The 17,922-nt window shown below is 42.8% G+C and overlaps 2 protein-coding genes across 4 annotated transcripts in view; one reads left to right on the forward strand and one right to left on the reverse strand.

The window, feature by feature from the left end:
• The first annotated feature begins 2,592 nt into the window (after nucleotides 1-2,592).
• On the forward strand, nucleotides 2,593-14,851 carry Ccne2 (cyclin E2). Its single transcript, XM_004641298.2, has 11 exons — nucleotides 2,593-2,635; nucleotides 2,734-2,830; nucleotides 2,908-2,964; nucleotides 3,809-3,960; nucleotides 5,227-5,362; nucleotides 6,510-6,656; nucleotides 8,364-8,459; nucleotides 9,194-9,328; nucleotides 12,900-13,011; nucleotides 13,467-13,624; nucleotides 13,860-14,851. The coding sequence occupies exons 1-11, from the start codon at nucleotides 2,622-2,624 to the stop codon at nucleotides 13,971-13,973; spliced, it is 1,218 nt and encodes a 405-aa protein (XP_004641355.1). The 5' UTR covers nucleotides 2,593-2,621; the 3' UTR covers nucleotides 13,974-14,851.
• Nucleotides 14,852-15,039: 188 nt separating this feature from the next.
• Nucleotides 15,040-17,922, reverse strand: part of Ints8 (integrator complex subunit 8) — a 57,071-nt gene continuing 54,188 nt past the window's right edge. Inside the window, exon 27 of one of the 3 annotated variants that reach the window (XM_004641299.3) lies at nucleotides 15,040-15,407. In XM_004641299.3, coding sequence (XP_004641356.1) covers nucleotides 15,291-15,407 — 117 coding nt within the window. In that variant the 3' untranslated portion in view covers nucleotides 15,040-15,290. The remainder of the gene's footprint in view (nucleotides 15,408-17,922) is intronic. The other 2 variants (XM_023701343.1, XM_023701342.1) reach the window with 2 other exon arrangements.

Raw genomic sequence — 17,922 nt, forward strand, 5'->3', positions numbered from 1 at the left:
TCCTTTACTACAACTGCATTCATAATACGCAAGGCTATGACCAAAGTAATTCCCAATATCACTGCCTTGTGTAAGCACAATTTACTGGACGACTCAAAAACTAATCCCACAAACATTAACGACATTCTTGTATTCTGATGACGAAGAAGCTCACTCACGCAGGCCACCAGTCCTGCTTTAGCTCAGCTAACACAGTCTTGCTGGGAGACACCTGCCCCACCCTTTTCTTGCTATTACTGCAATAGCGATTTGAGTGGCAGCAAAGGGAGGAGACTCCCGCCTTAACAAGAGCCATCACAAGTATTATGTGTAATCTGCATAAAGTTTCATGGAGTGATCTGTAGACCTCTTCCATGTCATCTGGGCAAGGATCCCACGCTTAACTTTGGAAAAGAAACAATTTTTGCGCTTCTGTCACTAGACTGTTGGACCGCGAAAGCGCAGGTGAGCCGGCCCTGCTGGCCCAGGGAGCACCGGCGCTTCCCGGCTCGGGCCTGCGGGGCGGCGCCGCTCAAAGCCCGCGCGGCGGCCCGAGGCATCTCGGGAAGGGCCGGACGCTCCCGGGCCGGCGGTGCGAGGCCGTCCGCAGCCACCCGCTCCGGATCTTTGTCTCAGGAGCTGCCTCCCTCCCGCCCGCCCGCCCGCCCTAAAATCGGTACCACCCGCATACCCGACCCCCAAAAGTGCGAGAGCGCTCTCGGGCGGAGAGCGGGGGCCAGGGACCCCGGGCACAGGGAGCGTCGAAGCGCACGGAACGCACGCGGGGCCCGCGCGACCGCCAGCCTTCTCCCTCGCCGACGGGGTTGGCGCTGCCTCCCGCGCGGGCTCCGCAGGGCGCGCAGACGGCGGGGCGGGGCGCAGGCCTGGGCCCGGCCTCCGCTGTCCGCCCACCGCCCGGCCCCGGGGGCTCCAAAAGGGGGAGACCGCGCACTCGCTGCGAGGGGCTTTCGCCCTCGGGGCCGGCACCTGAGCTGGAGAGCGGGCGCGCGCAGACGGCGCCAGGGTTTCCCGCGCGGGGCCTGCGGTGTGCGAGCTGCGGCCGGGAGGCAGGCGGCGGCGGGCTGATGTAAGCACAGCCGGGTGCGGGGCGCTGGGCGCGGGGGGCACGTACCTCACCAGGGGCCCTCGCGGACGCACGCGGCTCGCCGCCGCCCGGCTGTGTTTACATCGCGCCGGCTCCACGTTGCGCGGCGTCCCCGCCTCCCATTGGCCGGCCGGGCGGCCCTGCCTCGCTCCTCCCGCGGGGGCGGGCCCGGCGGCTCGCCGCGCCGCTTGGGCGAAACCCGCTTCCCCTCGCCTTGGCGGGACTCGGGGCGCACCCGATCGCTGCCGCCTCACTAGCCCTTCCTCGCCCCACAGTAGCCTCCCTGGACCGGACGCCAGGGCCGCACCGTAGCCCGACACCGGGCGTTACACGGAGGCGACAGGAGCGAGCTGGCGGGAGGTGCGGGGACCGAGCGCAGGGAGCCGACCGCGGAGGAGCCGCGCAACCCCAGCGCCGGCCGGCTCACCTCGGGGACCCTCGCGGCGAGGCGCGCTCGGCGGGAGGGCGGGGCGCGGGCGGGAGCGCCGAGCGCGCCCGCGGAGGTGTCAGCCGAGGCGCATGCGTGCGGGCGGGCCCGGCCCGGCCTATATATTGGGTTGGCGCCGGCGCCAGCTGAGCGGAGCTGTAGTGGGTCTCGCGGTGAGCAGTGCTGGGCTTAGGAGGCTGTGGGGGGAAAGAAAGCCCCGCCGAGCCTGTCCTTCCCGCGGGCGGGATTCTTGAGAGAGAAACTGGGAGGGCGGAGACCTAGGCGCCTGGGGGGAATGGGTCCTCGAGTTCTGTCCCTGTCAGGACCCCTGGCCGGGGACAGGAGAGCGGCGGGGCTGGCGGGCAGCCCCCCTCGTGGGCGGCCACGGAGGAGCCCCTCGCTCTAGGGGGCTTGTCCCGCCCACTCCCGTATGGGGAGCCCTTCGGGGAGGCGAGGAGGGGGGTCCGGGTCCTCTCTGGGAGCAAAGCTCCTGACCTGCCCAGACCCCCGGTTCTCTCCTCCGCCCCTCACCTGGGGTTGGGGGATCTGGGTGGCCCTGCAAGTGGCGCGCGGTGCACGGGTCTGGAAAGGAGGGAGAGGAGCCGGGAGGACGTGACACCGCCGCGGTTCCTCCGCCCCCTGTTTCCCCGCCACTGCCGCTCTCCAAATTGGCGCGGAACCGGCTTCTCCGCGGCGCTTCGCCCGCGCGGGCTCCTCTGTCCGCCGACCGTGCAGGAGAGCTGAGGGCGCCGGGGGCGCTGCCGCAGTCCCACTGCGGGTGTGGGGGAGTCGGTGGAGGGCCCGGAAAGAGCCAGTCGGGCAGACCGGCCGCCCTGTGTGTTCAGGGTACACGTTTGAAAGCACTTGCGTCCAGGCTGTGCATTCAGTCGAGAAAATGCAGGCGTGTGTCCAAAATTAATTACCATGAGATAACTACAGGAGTGCAAAAGACAGTGTGGTAAAATACCCCGGACCACCTTTGGGGGATTTAGCTGTAACTTCTGATCAACTTTGATTGACACTTGGAGAATAGGGATATAAATGTACAGTACTTAACTCTGCCTTTTCTTCTCCCGCTCTTCAGAGGTTTCATACACCTGAAAGAAGAGAATGTCAAGACGAAGGTAACATTGTTTGTCTTGGAGAAGTGTTTCAAAATTAGACGCTGCCTTTGAAATGCATGACTTACTAATTAAACTTCCTTTTTAATAATTCTGTACAGCACCCGTTTACAAGCTAAGCAGCATGCCCAGCCCAGCCAGCCAGATTCCCCCCAAGAAGCCCAGATAATCCAAGTCAAGAAGAGAAAAACAGCACAGGTGATGTAAGGACAAAGAAAGGGAATGGAGAGTCTTCCCTGGAACTTAATTTACCAGTGGTCTTTATTATTTTGCAGGATGTCAAAAACAGAAGAGAAGAGAAGGTCACCAGGAAACATCAATATGAGATCAGGGTAATGCAGAACTGCTGGTGGTTTGGGGAAAACAAATGCATAGAGGATGAATAAGAATAATGCTTTACAATAGAAAGATTTCTCTGTCACTTTTAATACTCTTGGAGGTCAGCAGAAAGGAGGTTGATATATGCCTGAATCCTACTACAGCTGCAGAGTAAGTTTGCCTCGAGGCAGCTGGTTCCTTTTTGTAAATCCCACCCTCTTGGAGCTGCCTGGTGCACCAGGGCCCGCCTAATCTGTCTGATATTCTGCTCTTTGTTCCCTCTCACACTATAGTAGAACGGCCTAATAGCTGCTTCTTTGGCATAAACACGATGTGAGATCGCTGATAGCCTGGCTTCCAGCCCTTTGCTACCTCTTCTTCCTTATATGTTGTACAGAAAACACAGTGGTTCCCTTTGAAACCAGCATTATTGGAAGAAAGATCCTTTAAGTGATTCCACTTTTAAGATTTTGCCTTCAAGTGTTCTAAAGTAGTGAAGAAGGGCTTACCTTAAAAAGCTTTTTATTTAAAAAAGTACCTTTGTTGCCCCTGTAGAATTTTTTTTACCCTGAAAGTGATTGATATTTTATATTACAGATGTATTTTATTACTTCGCTTAAGTACCTAGTGTCTTGTATTACTAGAATTGTATTGTCTAAAATATCCTGTTATTTTATAAAGATTGATATGAGTCATATGACTTGTTTATAAAATATAAATGTATTAATCAGATGGTTAACTATATTAGCTAGAACTAGATTGTTTAGAAATACTAGCTTTAATTTATGAAAGATCCAGGACAAAAGCTAATGTTTCTTATTGTACAAATAGATAATTCTTTGTCTTTTTAAATGACAGAACTGTTGGCCACCTGTATTATCTGGGGGAGTCAGTCCTTGCATTCTCATTGAAACACCCCACAAAGAGATAGGAACAAGTGACTTCTCTAGATTTACAAACTATAGATTTAAAAATCTTTTTATTAATCCTTCACCTTTGCCAGATTTAAGGTAAGAAATATTTCAGTACTTTTATATCAGAGGGTAAAATTTTGCTGATTTAACGGAAAATAGTGCCATGTGTTACTTTTTGCCTGTATTATAAAATACAAAAGTTGTATTATTTACTACTAATTGAACATTTTATCTAGGAATAGTTCTATTGCACATAAAGGAGTACTTAAAATATTGGTGCTGTAAAATTATTTTCATTATTAAACTTAGCAGAAATGGTTGTTTTTTTTTTTTTTGTTTTGGAACCAGGGATTGAACTCAGGCCCTTGCACTTGCCAGGCAAGTACTTATTCTACTGAGCTATCTCCCTGGCCCCGAACTGGTTGTTTTTTTTAACTGTGTTTATTTTTAATTGACACAAAGTAGACGTTTATGGAGTACAGTGTGGCATTTAATATAGGGATATAATGCTAATGTTCACATCAGAACACCACCATATGTATCACTTGACACAATTACCATACATTTTTGTGTTTGTTTTGTTGGTACCAGGAATTGAGCTCAGGACCTCATACAAGGCGGGTGTTGTGCCACTTAGCTATCTTTCTAGCCCTGTGTTTTGTTTTTCTGATGGTGAGGACTGAACCCAGGGCCTTGTGCATGCAAGGCAAGAACCCCACCACTGAGCCACATCCTCAGCCCTGTTTATTCATTTATAAGGACAGTCTCCCATAATCCAGGCTGGCTTGTCAATCACAGCAGTCCTCCTGTTTCAGCCTTCTGAAAGCTGGGCCTGAGTTACTTTTTAGGTGGCGTTTAAATACTTTACCTAAATTAGCATAAATAAGTGGGATAAGAGCAGTCTTTTGAAGTCTGCCAGTTGAGATCACGTTCCAGGTTACTATATTACTTTAGGCTTCTACTTCTGCATGCAGAAAAAATGGTTTCTAGAACTTAAAGGAAAAATCTTATTCTAATTTAAAAAATGCATTTTCCATGCCGTGCTCCCCCCCCCCCCCGCACACTAATCCAGGGATGGAGTCCAGGCGTGGTGGTGCATGTCTGTAATTCCAGCACTAGGGAGGCAGAAATCAGCAGGATCACTACGAGTCCAAGCTGTGTGGTGAGATCCTGCACACACACACATACACACTCAGACGTGCATGCATGTACTCGCACACACACAAAGCTACATTTTCAAATTCTAATTGAAAGTTGGATTGTAATGTTTTAAGAGTTGGATTTATGCTATGTAAACCGATTGCTTGTGTGTTGTGTAGATCATACAGTATAAATTGTGCTTATTTTTACCTCTTTCCATAGCTGGGGATGTTCCCAGGAAGTTTGGCTAAACATGTTAAAAAAAGAAAGCACGTATGTTCATGACAAGAATTTCGAAGTTCTGCACTGTGACCTAGAGCCACAGATGAGATCAATACTTCTAGACTGGCTTTTAGAGGTATGTTCCAGCATTCCTTTATCTCTGTATGATGGAAAAATATTTAGAGGTAAACATACTTTCTGTGCCTTCAGGGTATATTACTTATTGCCAGCAGGTCATCTTTCTAGGGGTATTTAACAGTAGTTAGTGGCACCCAAAGTAAGACAGCTGCCAACTTTGTAAGAGTAAAATCAGGGGCTGGAGGTGTAGCTCAGCGGCAGAGTGATGTATGGTTGAAGTGTGCAAGCAGCAGGCATGAGTGCCGGGGCTCAATCAGCAGCACAACACAACACACTAAAATTGTAAGGGCACAACCACTGCACACAGCCCAAACCCAAGTCAGAATTCTTGGTATGTGTGGATATTACTATGTACTCACACTGATCTGGGTAGGGAGGGTACTCCAGATGGGTGGAATGCCTAATTGACCAGATTTTAAATACTGCTGTGCAATGAGCCAGGATTAGGCTTCAGTATCCTCAGATGTCTTTTTTCTATATTACCAAAATTAAGTTATTAGGGGACTTTTATTTCTGAGCTCTAAACCATAATGGGACTTTGATTATCCAGAAGCCCTAACCTCTCCAGTTTCTGTGTAGCTTCCCTCTATAATATACTTTTTTTTTTTTTTTCTGGGGGTGGGGATATCAGGAATTGAACTCAAGACCTTGCACTTGCCAGGCACTGCTGAGCCTCTGAAAGGTCCTTCTGTTCTTTTCTAAAGTAATGTTATAAACCAGGCGTGGTAGCACATACCTGTAATCCCAGCACTTGTGAGACTGAGGCAGGAAGATCACCATAAGTTTGAGGACAGCCTGACCTACATAGTAAGACTCTGGATTAAAGAAAAATCAAAAGGGCAGAAGCAGGTGGGGACATAGCTCACTGGAGCACTGGCGTAACATGCAGTACCCACTGTTCACTCCCTTGTGAGACAAAACCATGGATAAGCTATACAGCTAAGATTAAGGATAAATGAGGATGGTAGTAATTTATTTGCTCTAGTACTACATGTTTTGTATCCTATTTTAGCTTTGGTATGGCTTAAAAGTATTAAAAGTTTTAGGTTTGGTTTAAAAGTACTCAAGTCTAGCATGCTAAGGGATGACTTTCTAATTTGGAGAAATTCTAAGAGTAATACTTAAATGTTTGGATTCTTCTGTAGGTATGTGAAGTATACACACTTCATAGGGAAACATTTTATCTTGCACAAGACTTTTTTGATAGATTTATGTTGACACAAAGGAACATAAATAAAAACATGCTTCAACTTATTGGAATTACCTCACTATTCATTGCTTCGAAACTTGAGGTAAGTTATCAAAGTCCATGCATATTGTCACCAAACTTGTTTTCTTTTGTTGTTGTTTTTGACTGGCAGATTAACCCCAGAGAGTACTGTCAATTTTGATAGAAATTCCTTAGGTGAATGCTTTTGTCAGTACATTTTCTGAACATTCTGATACAGATAGAAGAAAAAACTATTGTGGTTTGAGCCTATTATGTGTCCCTAGTTTAGATACTAGGATTAGTATATAAGAAAGGATCCTTCATTCATTACACCAAACAAAACGTATCTCAACACTGTCTTTATATACGTGACTGTGGCATTTGGATTCACCACAATGGCTTTTGAAACTACACAGCCAGGGCTGCAGATATAGCTCAGTGTACAGGCGCTTGCCTGCCTGGCCAGTGCAAAGTCCTGAGTTCGATTCTTGGTACCAAAAAAAAGGAAAGATAGCTGCACAGCCAATTAAATGAAAGAAGTGCCATGTTGAGCTAGAATAATTGTCTAATCAGTCTAATGTTTTTGTAAGTAATGTTGGTGTCATGCTAGAAAGCATCTCTTTTCTTGAAACTTTCCTTCCCATAATCACAATCTACTTTTGTTAAGCAACACAGTATTGACAGCATCAGTACTTTTTACAGCTGACATTTTGAAGGCAGGAGAGGAATTATGACCGTATGTTAACTTCCTGAAATTTTCCTTCCTAATATGTCCTTTGAACTTTAAGAGCATTGCCAAGTTTGGCCTGTCCTTAGCTGAGATGTACTGTTTTGTTTTTTTGGGTTTTTTTTTAAAGCATACTGTTTTGGATCCCTTTCCAGACTTCAATTCTGATATTTAGCTTCTTCTCATATGGAGGAGGCCTCTCTTAAATCTCTTGATCATTCCAGGTTTTCTCTAGATTGCCTAAACAGATCTGTCATCACAATGCACAGTTTTATGTTATGTTTTCCTCAGTATTGGGGATTGAATCCTGGACTTTGCCCACTGAGCTATATCCCCTATCTTTAAAAAAAAATTTTTTTTGAGACAGTTTTGCTGCCCAGACTAGGCTCCAGTGTACAGTTATACTTCAGCCTCCCAGAGTGCTGAGCTTACAGGTGTGAGCCACATAAAATATCTTTTTATTGTTTTTACTTTTGTTTTTTGTAGGGCTGGGATTGACCCCAGGGCCAGGCAAGCTCTCTACTACTGAGCTGCCCAGTGTTTTTGGTTAACTGTAGATTTATACTATATTTGTACTTAGGTAAAGGAAACATTTTTAGTTTTTATATTTTACTTGTTAAGTGTTTTGGACTGACCAACATACTAGGCAGTCTTAAAACAACTTGGCTTTTTTTTTTTGAGTCAGAGTCTCACTATGTAGTTTATACTGGCTTTGAACTCACTGTGTAGCCTACCCACGCAGGTCTCAAACTCTCAGTGATCTACCTGCCTCAACCTCCCAAGTGCTGGGATTACAGGTGTGTGCCACCACACCCAGCAAGCTGTTTTTTTTTAACTCAACTAGTTAAGATAGTCTAATTGTTTATGAACTAAAATTCAAAGTTCTAGGAAAATAAGTCTTCATAGCCAATAGTAGATAATTTAGAAGCCTAGGAAAAATATCTTAAATATAAAGGTTGTTTTAGATATGTAGTGTAATTATTTTACCTAAAGTTGTGTATAGTTTGTATGTAATTCTTTTGCTTTAATTTCAATTATGGTTAATAAAAATTCAATTTAAAGGAAATCTATGCTCCCAAACTCCAAGAGTTTGCTTATGTCACTGATGGTGCTTGCAGTGAGGAGGATATTGTAAGGATGGAACTCATTATACTAAAGGTAATACTATGTCTTTATTTGTACTTGCAGCTTAGAAATGCAGTAGTCATGAAGTAATCGCCAGTGCCAAAATGTCAGTGATCAGAACTGAGGTTTCCGTTGTTAGCGTCCAGGTCTAAGGAGTTAATGCATGAAAATACTGACAGTAGCTATGGCTGGGAGGAAACTTTTTTTAACCTGTAAACTATTTAAAGTGTTATATGTGTGTACATTCACAATCTACTTTCCCATAATCACAGTTTTTTAATGTTTTTCACAAGTACATGTTTGCAGTACATGATATTCATTATGGGTGATGTGTACATGTACATAATACATACTTTATTTTGACCCCATCCCCTCCCTCCAAACCTTCCCCTCACCTATAAACATCCTATTCTCGTTTTTTAAAAACCCCTTTTCCCCTCCCTTCTCTCACCTCCATTTCTTGTTCCCATTCCCTTTTGAACAAATTTTTCCTCCCTTCCAGTATCTATCCCCCATTTTGCTCCTTACACTTTAGGCTTCTGGCACAGTGAAGCCATATGATATGTAAGCTGTTTGCCTGATTTATTTCCCTTAAGATTATGGCCTCAAGGGGCATCCATTTACTTAAAAATGCCTCCAGTTTATCATCCGTTATGGCAAAGTAGTGAGTGCTCTATGGCATCTGGGTTGTTTCCAGGGTTTAGCTCTTATGAATTGTGCTGCTATGAATAAGGGTGTTAACGAGTAATTTTAAATTTCATGCACAGGCTTTAAAGTGGGAGCTTTGTCCTGTCACAGTCATCTCCTGGTTACATCTCTTTCTCCAAGTTGATGCTCTTAAGGATGCTCCTAAAGTTCTTCTACCTCAGTATTCTCAGGAGACCTTCATCCATATTGCCCAGGTATTGATGGGGTTCTGAAGATATGTTAATGTCATTGTCAATTCAGGCTACTTACTCCTAATTGAGCAACAAAACTTTTGAGACATAAAATTTTGTCTCCAGTATTGATACTGCCTAGTAATTATAGAAAACAAAGCCCCTAAATGTCTATGAGTACTGTCATTCATAAGAAGTCCAAAATAACTAAATATCTTTTTGCTATGAAATGGAAAAATTAGGGCCAGGGAGATAGTTCAGCAGTGTGAGTGCCTGCCTAGCAAGTGCAAGGCCCTTAGTTTGATCCCCAATACAAACAAATCTTTTTAGTCAAAAGTATTTAGGCAACTTTAAAATGGTGTTATTGTACCATTCTTATTCTTTTTATACTTGAATACAAAGGATGCCTATTTGTTACCTGTCAATAGAATTTAAATCACTTTTTTTTGTACACTGTCTCACTATGTAGCTTGGACTCGTGATCCTCCTGTTTTCAGCCTCCCTAGTGCTGGGATTACAGGCATGAGCCACCACGCCCAGACTCTATCCCAGCTCAGCATTCCCAGGGGTGAGGCTGGCACAGCATGTGGTGCCAGGGATTGAACCCTGGCCCCTGCACTTACCTAAGCAAGTGCTTAGTCCGCTGAGCTATCTTGCCAGCCTTTTTTTTTTTTTGAAACAGGGTCTAGCTATGCAGTTCGGGCTGGCCTTGTACTTTTGTAGCCCCCAAACTGGTCTCAAACTCACAGCAATCCTGTCTCAACCTCCCAAGTGCTGGGATTACAGGGGTGCACCACCACACCCGGTTCCTTAAATCATCTTTATATAATAGGTGTGAAAAACAAAAGTCAAATTTAATTTTCCTAAGCCAGTATGTAATAAATGTTCTAACAGAGTAGAGGACAAGGATCCCATTCTGTTGCCTACTGCTTATAAGTAATTTTTTTTTTTTCCATTACTGGGGATTGAACCAAGGGAGCAATAAGATACATCCCCAGCCGTGTTATTTAAATTTTGAAACAGCCTCTAAATTGCCCAGTTTTAGGTGAACCAGAGTTACCAACTGGCCTTCTGGTGATCCTCCTGCCTCAGCCCTCTTGGGTATGCCAATGCCAGGTCTTATAAGTAGTATCTTAAGGCTGCAATATTTACCATGTACAAAAAAGAAGAAACTATAATATAGAAGATATCCAACATATTACCTATCGAATGGAAGGATTATGGCATTTTGGAATGAAGGTTAAAATTTGTGTTTTATTTATTTATTTTTTTTTATTTTTATTTATGAGAGAGAGAGAGAGAGAGAGAGAGAGAGAGAGAGAGAGAGAGAGAGAGGTGTGTGTGGCCAGCTCAGCCCACCAGGGGGCGGGGCTGGCTGGCATGTGGTGCTGGGGGATTGAACCGCGGTCCCTGATGCTTTGCCAAGCTTGTTCTAAGTAGGTGCCTTAGACCACTGAGCCATCTCTCCAGCCCCTAAAATTTGTGTTTTAAATCTTAAAAACTTTTTTTTTTTTTGCTGGAACTGGGGATTGAACTCAGACCCTTGCACTTGCCAGGGAAGTGCTTATTCTACTGAGCCATCTCCCCAGCCCTTAAAATGTATTTTTATGAATGCTAAAATTGGACAACCAGTAAATGTTGGAAATGCCTCATTGTATAGAAGTTTCTAAGAAAGGCTTACTATTTTTTTCGTCAGAATTCCCAGCATCTCAAGATTTTTATAGGCAACTATACCCATTTGATGAGGGTGGGAAGTAAACTAATGATGTGGGAAGTTTTTAGAAGTATAGTACAAATTGAACAACCTTAATCAAAAACTGAAATGCTCCAAACTTGGGGAATTTTTGAATGCCAAGCTGACACCGAGTAAAAGCTTCCCTACTTGACAGTGCAGTCAAAGCAGGCACACAGAAGATACTGTATACAAGTCAGGCAGTGTTTACATTTCCACCTTCTCCCCAGGAAATCTTATATGCAAATACTCCAGACATAAATAGTTTCATCCCATCCCCAAGAAATCTCATGGATAAGTAGATACAATATCATACAATATCGAAGATCCCAAATACTTCTAGCCCCAACCATTTCTTATAAGCAAAACCCAGCATTTGATAACATTATTTTACTTTTCCTTTCCTGTTAATTACCCTCTGGAGCAGTGAGGCAAGTGTTTTGTTCCATTGGACAGGCATCAGTTCAGACCTCTGAATTGTAGCCCTCTTGCACCACCCCACTGCTGCTTGCGGTTCTCTTGTCTATACCAGTTAGCCACTGTCATTGCTGAGGACCATGCTCCATTCTAGCCTGCCAGAGCCATTGCAGTCTAAGGTGTTTTTCTTGAAATGTTAACTTTCCTAACTCAAAATCTTTGGGAGTTTCAATAATCAACTTAGAAAATAATGTTCTTGGGGCTGGGGAGATAGCTCATAGAATAAGTGCTTGCCTGGCAAGCACAGGGTCCTGAGTTCAATCCCCAATACTGCAAAAATAAAAAAATTTAGGCTGGGGAAGATAGCTCAGTAGAATAAATGCTTGCCGGAGCAGTGAGATAGCTCAGGGCCTGAGTTCAATCCCCATTTCTGCAAAAAAAAAAAAAAAAAACCCTAGAGAAACTAAAGATCTTTCTTTTAGGGCCAGGAGATAGCTCAGTAGAATAAGTGCTTGCCTGGCAAGTGTGGGTCCTGAGTTCAATTCCCAGTACCACAAAAATAAATAAATAAATAAATAAATAAATAAATAAATAAATAAATAAATTCTCACTTCCTAAAGGCCCTTTATAACCTTATCTGTTGCTTTCTAGCTACCTTATTTTTTTGGGGGGGGTTAAGAATTGAATGAAGGAGAGAGCAGGGCAAGGTGGTGCACACCTGTAATCTTAGCATTGAGGAGGCTGAGGCAGGAGGATCACCTGGAGTTCAAGGCCAGCCCTAAACTACATAGTGAGTTCAAGGCCAAACTGAACTACATACCAAGACCCTGTCTCAAACTCTGCAAGGTACTTATGTAATTTTCACTGCCAGTGTTCTGACTGCTGGCATTGCAAGTAATTTTCTTGTTTAGAAACATTCTTTACCTCTGTCTTCCCGCCTTGTATGATTATGTGAGACGAGAAGTCCCGTCTTTTCCAGTCTAGATTTAGCCCTTCCTGCTAGTACACATGACTCCACATTGCCATAATTCTTTGTCTAGTCACTCTTTATCTGCAGTCCCAAGACTTGGTTTCCTTTGATAACTTTTTGTTATTTTTACCATCTTTTGTTTATTTATTTATTTGGTACAAGGTCTCACTATGCAGCTTGAACTAGTGATCCTCCTGTCTCAGCCTCCCCAGCTCTGGGATTTCAGGCATGTACCACCACGCCCCATTTCTGTGGCTGGCATGTCATGTAGTACTGAGGATCCAGCCTGGGTCCTTGTGCTTGCCAGGCAGGCACTTAGACCACTGAGCTATCTCCCCAGCCCCAATAATTAATTTTTGAATCCTTTGAGTTTCAGAATTTCTGGTGTACATAATAAACTCCCTAATATATTAGCTGATTTTAGTTAAACATAAAATACTCAACTTTCTCATGCGTTGTTGCTTTTCTTCTGCTAGCTTTTAGATCTCTGTATTCTAGCCGTGGACTCATTAGAGTTTCAGTACAGAATACTAGCTGCAGCTGCCTTGTGCCATTTCACCTCTATTGAAGTGGTTAAGAAAGCTTCAGGTAAGACCTAACGTTTTGTCTCCTTCTCACAACTGCTAATGGAAATGTAACCTATGAATCTTAACATACTGCCAAACATCATTTAAATTTAGCAGTCTTCTGATTCTTTTTGTTAGAAAATAAGGCCAAAATGGAGCTTGTGTCCATTTGACAAGAATCAGCAGTTATAGAGCCCCTTTAAGAGTTCTTTAGAATCTGACAATTTCAATTTGTATGTAGAAGATTCTGGTTCAGAGGTTAAGTCCTTTCACCTATTAATGTAGTCATGCTGTAACAGTTTCAGAATGATGATGTTTTGATCTGCTACATTTGATTTTGTTTGGGTTTTTTTTTTTTAAATGAGTCTTTAAGTGTCTTAACATTTAGAAGCAGAAGGAAGTACATATATAAGATTAGGCAGATGTAAGAGTTTTTGATGGAGTCTTCAGGTTTTTTTTTCAACTTTTTAAATGTAGGTTTGGAATGGGACAACATTTCAGAATGTGTAGACTGGATGGTACCTTTCGTCAGTGTAGTAAAAAGCACTAATCCAGTGAAGCTGAAGACTTTCAAAAAGGTACCTATGGAAGACAGACATAACATCCAGACACATACAAATTATTTGGCCATGCTGGTATGTTTGAGTTTTGTTTCATTTTGCTCTCTAGAAAAGCCCTAAAATGGATAGAAAAGATACATTATGAAATACCACCTCCTACATGGGTTGGCTTATAAAAGGGGGAAATAATGGGCATAGTTTACAGACTGGAGAGAAAAAAATGATTTTGAAATCAAAATTTGTGAATTATCTCAAGATCAATGTTAGTATGTCAACCATTAATTGCTGCACGATTTCTTCACATGTGTAGGATGAAGTCAGTTATGTAGACACCTTTAGAAAAGGGGGACAGCTGTCACCAGTTTGCAATGGAGGCATTATGACACCACCGAAGAGCACAGAAAAGCCACCAGGAAAACGCTAAAGATGTCAATTAAGCAAACAAGTTGGAATTGAACAATATTAGCTTGAATCTACTAAAGTTTTTAACAAAACACCTTTGATTATTATTGCCAATTCAGACATTACATTGCCATTCTTTGACTTAAAAAACACTTAAGATTGGCACTAAAGAAGAAATGTACTTCCTGTATTAGCTGTTAAAGAAGCAGCAGGACATGTTTACAAAGATGACTTCGTTTCCAGGGTTACTGGACAGAAGCCAACCATGATTTATGCCATGGCAATTTGGGTTTTTCTGGATGCAGCGTTACTGTACTTGTCTTGATAAATAGGACTTTCATCATTGACCTTTTTGGACTAGGTAAGTGCTACCTTAAAGAGTACAACTTTGAATCTAGCTTTTAGATTCTTAAAATTCCTATACTCTTGACTAGTGCAATTTGGTTTTTGAAAATGAAATTTAAATCTGTTTACAAAGATGTAGTTTTGTAATAAGGTGACTAACTTATCTAAAGCTGTCGTAGGAAGCTATTGTAAAACTTGAATTTTTAAAAATGGTAAAATTAGTTTTTAGCTAGTTTGACTTACCGTATTTTTAATCAGTAAGGCATCAACAAACATGATGTTAAACTGCTCTAAACAGTGGAGGTACCAAAGAAATTATACCAAGATAAATGCTGTGGCTCCTACTCGGGGCGTTATTAGAGCTAGGTTGTTCTGTCATAACCTTTTTTGTATATCACAATTCGGGTGAAAAACTTAAGTACCTTTTCAAACTATTTATATGAGAAAGTCACTTTATTACACTTAAGATATCCCTGTGGATGTTTTTTAAATTTAGCATTACTAAGGCTTTATTTATGTTTCCAAAATTGTTAAAAGTCCATTTTAAATTTCTACATTATGAGATGCGGACAGTGTCAAAAGTGAAAGTTTAACATTTGACCTAAATTTCTATTTTCTTAAGGCAGAAAAATATGAAATCTATACTGACGCCTAGAAATCTATTTATTAAAAGAAAACTTGACATAGAATTTGCTGTACATACACTAGTTACTTCTACATAAATATTTTAAAGTAGATTTAAGTAGAAAATTATATCAGACTGCTAGTGACCAGACATGTGAAACTCTTCTACCTTTGAAGAAACTGTAAATTAAAGCTATTATTATGGTATTGTTATGGTATTAAGTCTTCTATATAGTTGTTTTTAAATTGTTTCGGTATTTTGTCTGAAAAGAAAACACCACTAAATGTGTATATATGTATTATATAAACAGTCTTTTAATACTATGTTTAGTTCATTGTTTAAAAATAAAAGCTAAACATTTTTAACTGCTTAAAAGTAAAGTTTTGCCATTGCTTGAAGAAATTTTTTCTTCCTTCTCTGTGCTGCCAGTTGTAACACTTCCTCTGGGTTGCTTGCGTTCAATTCTGTCTGGCCGATGGCTTTGATCTTTTCAAAACAAAAAAGTGAAATTATTGGAGATTTAAGTCTCAGTAGTTTATACAGTATAAAACTACTTATATGCTAATAATAAAACCCAAGATCTGTGGCAAAAAGTAACAGCAGATTTGAGCTGTGCGTAAGAAGACTGCTTGCTGAGCCACGATTCACAGAGCATTTCTGGTCACATTCTGCTACCCTAAGTAACTTCAGGCATGCGCTCATGGATGAATGATCCACACAAGCTGTCTCGGGTAATCTGAGTTTTTATAGTTCAGTTGTTAAAGCTCCAAAAAGTAGCTTGAAAAATCACAATTCAAATTTCAAAGCCTTATTTTTTTTTGTTGTTTTTCAAGACAGTTGTGCATACGTTAACTCAGGCTGGCCTCAAACTTGTGATCTTCCTACCTCAGCCTCCCAAGTGCTGGAGTGACAGGTATGCACTGCCACACCTGGCTATGGTTTACTTTCTTATAGCACATTTGCCGCGCATGATGATTACATTTATCATGAGAAGTTGGCACACATACACCATAACACATGCATTCTTTGTTCATTCCCTCCCCCTCCCCCCCTCTTTCCATCTTTTAGTCCCAGCCTTCCATTTGAAAAAGATCTCCCTTTTCTAATATGCAAAAACAGCTAGCTTCTCAGCACTATAAAGGCTTGCCCCCCCCCCTTTTTTTAAATGTATTTAGTACAGGGTCTCACTACATAGATCAGACTCATAGTGATCCTGTTTTTCAGCCTCCCATGTGCTGGGACTACAGGTGCATGCCACCACGCACAGTCTCAATAGCTGTCTCAGTGCACCCCAGGGGTGGGGCCGGCTGGGCACTGCATGCCAGGGATTGAACCCCAGCTGCTGCGCTCTGCTTACGCAGGCACTTTAGTCCACTGAGCAATCTGGCCAGCCCTTTGCCTTTCATAATTAGAAATTTTTTAATCTATTAAAAATCCATAAGAAGTTTTATGCTATAGAGTATAAAACTTTTTTTTTTAAGATTAAAAAAAAATTATAACTGCTTTAAACAAGACTCTTCTTGAGATGGCTATGAAATCCAAAGTGTAAGACAGAGCTGGGATAGAAATATGATATTTAAGAGAAATTCTAGAGCTCATCTGGGCAGCAGTCAAAACCATGAATGTATAGGACTAATCAGCAAAGATGGGGGCAGGGTGCTGACCAAAAATCAACCTAAGGATTAAGTTTAAGGGTGGGCAACAGAGATTCATAAGAAAGCAAAAGGTAAAAGAGGATTTCAAGAAAGCCACAGGAACAATTTCAAGGTAGAAAATAAACTAAGAAAAGGATTGAAAAGTATCCATTGGCTTTCGCATTGGTCACCTTGAAAGGATAAAGAGTGAAACTGCACGGGGCTGAATTCAAAAACACTAGGCAAGGCCCAGGGAGATAGCTCAGTAGAATAAGCGCTTGCCTGGGAAGCGCAGGGTCCTGAGTTCATTCCCCGGTACTGGAAAAAAAAAAAAAAAAAAAACACTAGGCAGAAGGAAGAGAGGCAGCTAGAGGTGGAAGCAGAGTCAAAAGAGGAAAGAATTTATAGACTGTAAGACAGGTAAGGAGATGACTAAAGATCAGTGAGACAGTCTAACCTCTTACTGACCTAAAGAGTGGATTATTTTCAAGGTAGAAGGCAGGGACCTGATACAAGAATTTGAAGCTGGTGCTTCAGTAGCGTTACACTTTGCACAACTATAACTTCTGTAAGGACAGAGTTGGTCTGTCCCCAAGCACACAAATCCCACAGAAATGACTGAAAACAGGAAAAGTAGAGGACAGGGACTTGACACAGAATGTCTAAAAGAATTCTCGAAGAAAAGCATATTACTCAGCTAGTCATAAATGGAACAATTTAAAAATCCAAGACAGGATCTAACGTTGGAGAGTACAGTTTCGTAACAGCATGCTGGTACAGTTGTAAGACTTTCTCTAAGAAGATTCAGTGACCAGAACTTTCCAAACAGGAAAACAAAAATCCACAAGGTACTGAAATAGTCACCAGAGTAATTCTGACAGCAAAGTTCTTCGACTACCTGTGGAGCCTTAGAGAAGACTGAAAGCATCAGTCTGCTTAGAGTGCACGCTGGCACTGTCTGTACTCAGGGTGGGGAGAGGATGAGGAGGATGAAGGGGACTGACATGACCATGGCTGGTGCAGAGTAAAGGTGATAACCGCTGCAACGAAGGGTGGCAAAACCTCAGTGTGATGGTGTCTATCTGATGGATGTACAGGAAAAGCCAGCTAGTGCAGGTGAAACAGCAAGTATGTTGCAAAGAAGGAGCTTAAAATGACACAAATAAAAAGTCTGAAAATGGTAAAGGAGAATAGGAAATTTCAGTTGCCTCCCAGCTCCAGGTAAGCTGCAAGAAGAGTAGCCTCCAATTAATTGGGGCAGCTCAGGTTCACTTTTTTTTAGGTAGGGTCTCCCTATGCAGTTTAGGCTGGCCTTGAACTCCTTGTATAGTCCAGACTAACCTCAAACTCAGCAACCTTCCTGCCTC

This window comes from Octodon degus, unplaced genomic scaffold, assembly GCF_000260255.1.
Source record: "Octodon degus isolate 3935 unplaced genomic scaffold, OctDeg1.0 scaffold00134, whole genome shotgun sequence".
Lineage (NCBI taxonomy): Eukaryota > Metazoa > Chordata > Mammalia > Rodentia > Octodontidae > Octodon > Octodon degus.

Bases quoted from the DNA above. Each gene is read 5' to 3' on its own strand.
- Ccne2 (XM_004641298.2), top strand. The intron at 8,460-9,193 runs GTAATACTATGT...TTTCATGCACAG, and splicing joins TGGAACTCATTATACTAAAG to GCTTTAAAGTGGGAGCTTTG. The intron at 13,012-13,466 runs GTAAGACCTAAC...TTTTAAATGTAG, and splicing joins AGTGGTTAAGAAAGCTTCAG to GTTTGGAATGGGACAACATT.